This window comes from Morone saxatilis, unplaced genomic scaffold (assembly GCF_004916995.1).
Source record: "Morone saxatilis isolate NCDOM2014 unplaced genomic scaffold, NCSU_SB_2.0 Contig15, whole genome shotgun sequence".
NCBI classification, from domain to species: domain Eukaryota; kingdom Metazoa; phylum Chordata; class Actinopteri; family Moronidae; genus Morone; species Morone saxatilis.
In genome coordinates, this window is record NW_023339707.1 from 2,652,226 (window position 1) to 2,661,446 (window position 9,221).

The following is a 9,221-nucleotide window of genomic DNA, read 5'->3' on the forward strand; positions in this document are numbered from 1 at the left end:
ACTCTCTGCCCCACTCTCTGCCCCACTCTCTGCCTAACTCTCTGCCTCACACTTACTCCCATACCTTACCTCATTCTTTCCCCCACAATTTGTCCCACTCAGTGCCCCACACTATGCCACACTCCTCCACCTATGAGAAGCTGTGCACAGGCGAGCGACTGGCACCCTTTCGTTGTGGCCTGGGTGGAGTGGGCTGTATGAGCCATCCATGCCTGTCCCACCACCACCTCTACCTTCACCCCTTGCGGGAAACAGGCATTCAGACCGAAAGTTGCCCCATCCCTGCAACAGCAGGTTACCCCTCTGATCTGGATACCATTGCAGAGCAACGCACTTTCCGCTCCCAGGCCTGCAGCCCCACCTCCACCTGGATGTCTGATGAGGGAGAGGAAGAGCTGGACTCCATCACCACCACAACTTCAGTAACCACAGCGACGGTCATGAGTACAGCCACAGAGCCAATTCCAGTCTCCAAAACACCACTGGTCCCTCCCCTACCACGATCTGCTACTGTGGCATGTTCCATGGAAAGTTCTTTGTGTGAGGGGAAAGAGGGAGTGGAAGAAGAGGAAAAGCAGGAGAAAGAGAAGAGAGAGAAGGAAGCTGTCACAATGGAAAAGCTGGAGGAAACAACACTGAAAAGACTGGCAGAAGAAGGGCAACAGATGCAGATGGGCTCAAATGAGTTGGACATTCAGGGTGCAGTGGAGGAGGCAGGACAAGGAAAACTGTGCGATTTACCAGAGACATCAGCAGGGACAGAGGGTGAGCTTACATTTGGAGGATGCTGTGGAGAAGGGAGACAGGGTGGGACAACACTTGAAAACCACGCTGCGGAAGACAGGAAACAAGGGGATGGTCTATCGGCAGGATCAACCCAGGTAGAGGCAGCAGATCTGAGTCCAAGTCGCACAAGATTATCACCAGAAATAGAGCAGCCTCACACCTCCCAGCCGAGATCTACTTCCCACGAAGAGATAGCTGGTGTCACTGTAGTTGAGGTCCATGATGAGGATGATGATGAGGATGAAACTGAAGAACAAGGCGCCACAGGAAGCGCCGCAGCAGATGGGGGAGATCCGTCTGGCTCTGGGACAATCGAGAAAAGCTACTGGAGCCGTCACTTTCTGGTCGATCTGCTAGCAGTGGCCATCCCTGTTGTGCCAACAGTGGCGTGGCTCTGCCGCGGCCCAGTCCGTAGTGGACAGCCAATGTACCATATAGGGTCGCTGCTGCGAGGCTGTTGCACTGTGGCGCTGCATTCGCTGCGCAGAGGAGGTGGGTTGAGGCATTACCCCGCAGGCGGGGGAGACATGGGTGGATCACTGATATGATATGTTCAGCACCTCTGTTCTGTTTGGTCCTGCTCCTTATTGTCTCTCACCCATGGGTCCTTGCTGTTGCTACCAAGATGTCTGCTAACATTACTGACTTGTGAAAAACTGAATGAGCTGATTGAAATGAATGATCTATGCTTGGATGTTTAAAACACTGATTGTTTTCTTTTAAATGCAGGGAAATGTTCAAGGTTGATTGATTTGTCAACTTACCAGTCTGACTCAATTCTGACATGTTCAAATTATCTTGTTTTGATGAGCGTGTACATGAAATATGGTATGTATATGTATAGGAATGTGTACATGTAATACCAAATGGTCTTGTCTGGAGTAAATGAGCTACACTCTGCTCTTTGACCAGTGACTGAGGGCAAATCCACCCTAATTCAGAATTCACATGACTGGAGAACGTTTGGGCTTCTCTTTGAGTCTTTGACGTCCTCAAAACTGAAAAGATGGAGCTTATCTGCTATCAACAACGCAGACACAGAACTCAGGTTCACTCTAAGGGTAGAAACACACCAAAACAGACTGCGTCAAGGCAGAACTATAAGAATAATCAATCAGTCATGCTGTTAAGCCAAACACAGTTTACTGCAGCTCACATTGTTGTTTCTGTTCATGCCAGGCATGTTGTACAGATTCAGCGTTTCTTTGTCTGAGCCCCCTGCATTGGCACCCTAGCTCTGCAGCTGGATTGGCCTCATTTAAATGAATGATGGTTTGCATTTTTGCAGTCAGAAATTTATATTTCAATCGGTTTGAGCTGTTCCCACATGGCTACTGTCAAAAGATCTGTAAACTGAACTCAAACGAAGCTGGAGCCAGCAGGCAATGCCCAGCAACCAAGCCTGACTTCACACCCATCTGCCCAATTCTAAACAAAAAGAAATAATTGTATTAATAAGATGTGAGGGATTTGTTGCTTTTACACTGTGTCCGGTGTGTTTCTACTCTGAGAGTATATGATCTCTCCAGAACCCAAACAAAGCTGATGCAAAAACTCAAGATCAGTGAATCCTTTTATCTTCTCTGTGCAGAGCATCCCTCTGGGTTTTGATTCTGCAGTTAGCCACGGCAGACATATTTTCTACTCCTTCACTATTTCAACCATTAAAGGAATGGTCTGACATTTTGGGCACATGATTATATGCTTTCTTGCAGAGAGTTTGATGAGAAGATCGATGCCACTCTCATGTCTTTACACTAAATATGAAGCTACTGCGAGAAGGTGATTAGCTTAGCTTAGCATAAAGGCTGGAAGCAGGGAAAAACAGCTAGTCTGGTTTTGTCCCAAATTCAGCTACTAGCACCTCTAAAGCTTATGACTTAAATTAAATCTTTTTGTTTAAATCGTACGCAACCAAAGTGTAAAAAAGACTTATTGTGTTTTTTTGCAGGAAGCTACGCACTGGAACTCTTTCTTCCCTCATAGGACCAGTGTGTAGAATTTAGTGGCATCTAGCAGTGTAGTTGCAGATTGCAGCTCCCTCGCTTGACCTTCCCCTTCTAAGCGTAAAGGAGAAACTACGGTAGTCACAAAAGGTGCAAATAATGCGAATGCCCCTATTAAGAGCTTAAATACAATTTTTCTCTACTATTTTCAATTTCTGCCAATAGATCCTCCTAAATGTTACACACTGGACCTTTAACAACAGCTCTCAGCCACTTTGTTTGTGTTTTTTTTACATATTTTCATCACAGCCTTTGTTCTTTGGTTTCAGGCTAAAAGAGAGAGTAATAAGACAACATGGACATAGGGGTGTCACAATATACTATTGTTAAAGATAATTGTAATATTTAAAACTGAAATATTCATATTGTGTTAACACATATAATATTGTGTAAATAATCCAGTGCTGACAGCATTATTTGTTTATTTTCTTGAATTTTCTATAGATATCGCGATAATATCGTAAATTGTTTTGGCCAAGATAATTGTGTAGTAAAAATCTGATATTGTGACAGCCCTACGTGGATATTGTGTCTTAGGGTGGACTCCTATACTCAGTCATACGGTTGGTCCTTGTACCCCTAAACCTCAGCTGAAACTCAATTTGGGTTACTTTCATTTCACATAACACACATAGGAAATCCGTTCATAAAATCTAATAGTGAAGTCATGATCAAACACTTGTTTGTAGATACTCACTGGCTCAGTTTGACACTTTGATGCAGATCTGAATTAAGTGAGTTGTGCTCAGTCTGTGCTCTGTGCTGTATATTTCTGCTAACTTAATGCTCTTGTTGTGTAGTTTAATTGTCACTCTGGTAGTGTGTATTTCAAGTCCACTGTACAAGAGTTAGTCAGTCACTGCAAAAAAAGTTAACTTTCTTTTCATTCTGCAACTCATTTTTTGTAATTGCATTATGGATCAGGATGTTTTCTTTGTTTGAATGTGCTTTTCCAGAGGACTTTGATGAAAGTGGCATCTGATGGCAATTTATTCTGTTTGCTGATCGTGTGCACATGTTTAACTTAATGTGTAAAAATAAGGGCAAATAAGCAGCCTGCAACTGTAAAATCAAAATACGTCTTGACTTTCAGAGACTCACAAGCCAAACGTGGATCGAGAAACACCCCGACACAACCAGCAGAAATAGTCTGACACCAACTGAATTGTTCAGTTCTTTGGTGAAGAGAAAAGCAGCATGAATCTTTTTGTTCTTACTATTTGTTTGACATATTTTGCACTATTGTTCACTTTATGAATTTTAAGCAATTACTTGAAGTCGAGATTGTATGTGTATCCAAAGGGTTGTATGTCCACTGAGTTCTGACTGATGGGGGAGTTGAGCAAGCCTTTGTCACAACCTCGTTCAACTTCCTCCTTTCCTGTACTGAGATGTGCTATGTGCTAGGCTGATCTATGTTGAAAAGACAAACACATTTTGAAGATGGTTAAAAGATAAAAGTGACATATAGATATATATAATATCACATCTTGAGTTAGCTAATGTTAGCAAAAAGGGGCGAGACTTAGGAAGGGTCAATTAAGTTTGACATTTAGAGTGTTTAAGTGAAACAGGTGACATGTAACTAAGATAATGCAGACATTTCAGGTAGATACTTAAAAATACTACTACAATATATTTAGTTATTTCTGTGAATACTGTAAAGCAGCTGCCTTTCATCCATGATAAGAGCTATTGATCTCAGCTCTTTACATTTTGACCACAATGTGTATCTACAGGCCATACAAAATAATGGACTTTTAAGTCTAATGCTATTGTAAAAAAAACACACACTGGTAAAGAATGAGCCGTGTTAATACTTCAAATTATATAATTGTCAGACGTCAGTGACAATCATGACAATCCCTGTCTGTGTTTGGGTTTCACTTCATCGATCTGAGGGATCCACAGCAGTGGCGGTGGCGGCGGCGGCAGCCATTATCAGTGCATTAAGAGCTGTGAAAAGACTGAGTGAATGCCTTGGAGACACACAGCCTCTTCTCCACTTACTTTGCCACATTTGCTCATTTTCCTTGTTCTCATGAGTTGTGTGCACTAGCTATGTTCCCATTTCCTGACTGTGTGAACTGCTTGACATGAAGTGGATTAGGAGGCTAAAACAATTTCATGTTTTACAAAAAGCCATATAATCCTGTGAGGGAACAGGTGTGAGAATGTCGGAGGCGGCCTCCTCCTCTCAATATTAATGTATTGTGAAAAAAATCTCTTAATAATGAAAGTCATGTGAGTGATAACTACTGTTTGTCAGCACTATACTTTGATTTCAGTCATTCAGACTCTCATGCTGCCGTTAAAGACAGGCTGCTGCTGTAACAGAAACAGGGTGATAGAGGAAAGAAAGGCCAAATTTAGTGAACTTGTGATGTATAAAGAGGTCCAGGCTTGTTGTGGGTAGCAACAGTCATCTCAACCCCTTCATCTATCTATGCACAACAGTCTACACTAAAGCTGCATTATGTTTTCATGTATGTGTGTGTCTGATAATTCTATTACTAAACTGTAGTGCATTGTTATTATTGGTAGTATTGTTATACGGAGCTCCCCCAAAGTCCTGAAAGATGATTTTTAAAATCTTGTGTGCGTTGGATCTTGCTTGCTAATAACCGTTGTACAAGATAAAAACTTGTCACCATTTGACATCTTGTGCTCACAAGTTTTCATTATGTTTTTCTACGCAAATAACATTATTCTGTATTCTGTAAGTTATGTATCTAGAAACACTGGTAGAAACACTACTGCTATTATCCACAGGGGGCGCCAGAATCAACACAAAATTAAAATTTCGTATAGGGTCTTTAAATAGACAGGTAAAATGTATTGATATGGTTGAAATTGTCTAACTTAACGTAATGGATAGTTGAAATAGTGAGCTAAAAGTATTAAATGCCATGTTGTTCAAATAATAATATGTGCACAATGTGCAAGATTGAAGATAATAACAGAAGTTCTCAGAAGCTGACAAAATTAAAAAGAAAATGTCAGGACTTTGGGGCCTCTGTACTCAGTAGCTTTTTGTCCTTTGCTTTGATGTATGTTGGTGTTTCTAACAGGCCTGTATTACACCTTTTTGTCTTCACTTACTAGTCCTAAATGGGTTTGGTGAACATAATGACATCCTTGTCATTTTGTCTCCTACATTTTCCAGTTCTATGGGTAACAAAATGCCCTTGTTTGTGTCAGTCCAGTACTCTCCCATGTTCAATGCTTCAGTTCCAGCAGTGGCTGGAAACTCATCAGAGTGTGATTGATTCATTCATTAAAAGTTCAATCTGATTCTGCTCCCATCAGTCTTTACCATACCGCACTTTATCAAAACCCATTCCGAGATTATCGCGAAGCCAAGGAGGCCATTATCCCGAGGGTGTCCTACTCTGCACGAACGTCGTTGTGCCTCACAGTGACCCGGTTTTCTATTTCTGTCCCATAATACACCTAAACTTCCTGCTGTAGTGTGAGGTTGTGTACAGTATGTGGGTGGAGGGGGGTGACTGATTATATACTACGTATATCCTTAGACACATAATGCTGAATATTTCTTGGGGAAGACAGGAGGAGGTGGGGGGTGTTTGGCTTTTTTTTTTGGTCAGTATTTAAATGTGTATTGTCATTATATGCTTTATTCCTCGTCTGATTGTCTGAGTATGTGTTTCATAGCCTATGTAATGATAATTGATGTATACAGAGGTTATACCAAGTCCTTCAACATCCTACCATTGAGGACATTCAATGCCTTGTATAGGAATTCATCTGAAATTATAGATATCTACAGATAACGTCATGTAAATGAACTATTTTAATGGCAATAGTAGTGTGTACAGTAAAATACATCAGTAGGCTACTTCTCCATTCACGCTCCCACCACACTGTATAAAGAAAGACCAAAAGCCCCTATATTAAACAGCATGGAGGAAACGTCTCTGTTGTCTTCATCTGTGTGTTTGTCTTATTCTAGTATCTCTGTTTTTCTTACTCCATATTTGTGTTTGTGGAATTATTTGTTCCCAACCACACTGTTTGAAAGAATATATCTAGGGATGTTATGATACATCCAATACAAATATGTGAAGATTCAAATCAGTGAGTCATGATATCTGTGTTTGACTTTGCTTGTTTGATGTCCTACATCAGTCAGTAGCTGTATCAAGATGAAAAGACCAGACCCATTGAGTTATATTATAGCTATATTTTAGCTCAATGGCTCTGGTAGACATAAAAATTAAAAGGATTCTATTGATTGGATAAAAAAGATATAAGAGAAAATTAGAGCCCGACCGATATCAGGCTAACTCACTCAAAGGTTCGATAGCAGTCAGGCTCTAATTTTCTCTTATATCTTATTTATCAAATCAAAGAACCTTTTGAATTTTTGGGGTAGGGTATAAATTCATTTTGCACTCTTAAAGGTATCAGAAGGCCACTTTCTTAAACAAATAACATACATAAAAACTATTGAAGCTAAAAGGTCTTTAACATATTAAATATTTTCAGAACTTAATTGTTTTGCAGAATTTATATCCTACATCAGAAATAAAAAAGGATTCTTTGATTTGATAAATAAAACATAAGAGAAAATTAGAGCCCGACCTATAACATGCCAATTACTGATGCAGCAGCCGATATAGCAAATTTGTGAGTTTGAATGTAAATAGACCTTTTCTCTGTGGCTTTTGCACTGAAATGACTCTGCAAAGGTACTCAGAAGGCTGGCTAGTTCCTGTCAGTACTCAATTGTAGCATCTTAATGGATTTATTGGGGCAGCCGTATAATAAAGAGTTGCAGTAATGCAGCCTAGAAGTAACAAATGCATGGATTAGTTTTTCTGCATCCATCAGCTCTGACATGACTCAAAGGTACTCAGAAGGCTGCTTTCTCAAATAACTTAAAGAATAATTAAGTTAAATATATTTTAACATGTTAAATAATTTAACATTTACATTGTGAACCAATTGTAGTTGTTACTGAGAGCTGCTTCTTCTCTTACTCTGTGCTGCTTGTACAGTATTATAAATCACAGCGCACTCTGCTGGATCAACTTTGCATTGACATAAATATATTACCACACGCATTTTGTCTGCATTACATACTGGAAAAATACTTTTCATATTGGCACACACTGAATAATAAAAACCACACTGATATGGCAATAGGTCAATATGGTGAAAATAATTTAAATTTATCTGAGAAATAAATGAATCTTTTTCAGTCATAATTTGTGTTCAGTCTAATTTTGTTAAAAAAAAAAAACTCCCAGTATCATGAATTGTATTGAATCATGAGTTGATTACATCTCTAAATATATCAGTATAAAGTTAAAAGTCCTGACTGGAAGAAAACACCAAGTTAATGTGAACAGAAAGACTTTATTTGTTTTACAATATTATCTTGGTTACATTCGTATATAAACTTTTAGATTTTTCTAGCATTTTCTTACAGAATGACAGTGATGTTTATCAGATTGCATACCTAGAAAATTAAAGGAATACATGCATCCAAACATGAACAGCATTAAAAGGAGCAACTTTATATAACAAGTAGAAATTCACAACTGAGAGTGCTGCTTGTTCTCGCAGCGCTCGTCAGTCAGGGAAGGAATATTACAGAGGGACGTCCTCTAACGATGCTTAGCAGAGGAAAGCAAGTTCATTGGCTGAACCCATTATCTGGAATCTGAACACCTTTAATTTGAGCGCATGGCTTTCAGCATCAAATTTAAGCAGTTTCCTATAGTTAACAAGTTTGTATTCATGAGTTCTCTCATTAACATGAGGCACCACAAACACAATAATAAAAAAAAAAGAGCACAACTGTGAAATGGATACAGGAAAGACAACCTCTTAAAAGGTAGTGGAAAGTGCACTTAGTGGGTCTGCCCAGCACAGACCCTGTCCAATCAAACACCAACAATTTCCTCAAAGATTAGATTTCCAACAAACAGCCAATCACGTACTGCAGTGTGAACTTTGCCTTTCACCGTCTCATAGCTCTCCATCAGGAGATATACCTGCTGTTTAACCACGTGTTCATGTTGTGTTCATTTCTCAGGACGTGCACAACCAAACGGTCCAAATGGATGCGAGGCAGCCATCATGTGCATTCTAACACGTAGTCAAAAGCAAGTATATCTCTGGCATTATGGGGTTTGTGGACAGGGCTCAGTCCCAGCTGCATAGGGCAACAAACATCTACTGCTGCCCCTTTCCCTACACTTTCCCCTGGAATGTGCACACAGTGTTCCCAGTACCTACGAATTCAACACGCAAAGAGTCTCATCGTGACATTTGCCCGCAGAGACAGGAAACGTGGTACAATGATACATCGCCACCTCTTTGAGAAGATGTAACTGTCTCTTATATGTTAGAATCCAGGGACCATAAATGTTGGGTATCCACAAAAAAAAAAAAAAAAAA

At 40.0% G+C, this 9,221-nt stretch overlaps 1 protein-coding gene across 1 annotated transcript in view; it reads left to right on the forward strand.

The window, feature by feature from the left end:
- The window catches only part of snphb (syntaphilin b), a 17,755-nt gene extending 11,040 nt beyond the window's left edge, over positions 1-6,715 (forward strand). The window contains exon 7 of the mRNA XM_035657500.1: positions 5-6,715. Within this exon, the coding sequence (XP_035513393.1) occupies positions 5-1,334 (1,330 nt within the window). The 3' untranslated portion in view covers positions 1,335-6,715. The remainder of the gene's footprint in view (positions 1-4) is intronic.
- Positions 6,716-9,221: the final 2,506 nt, after the last annotated feature.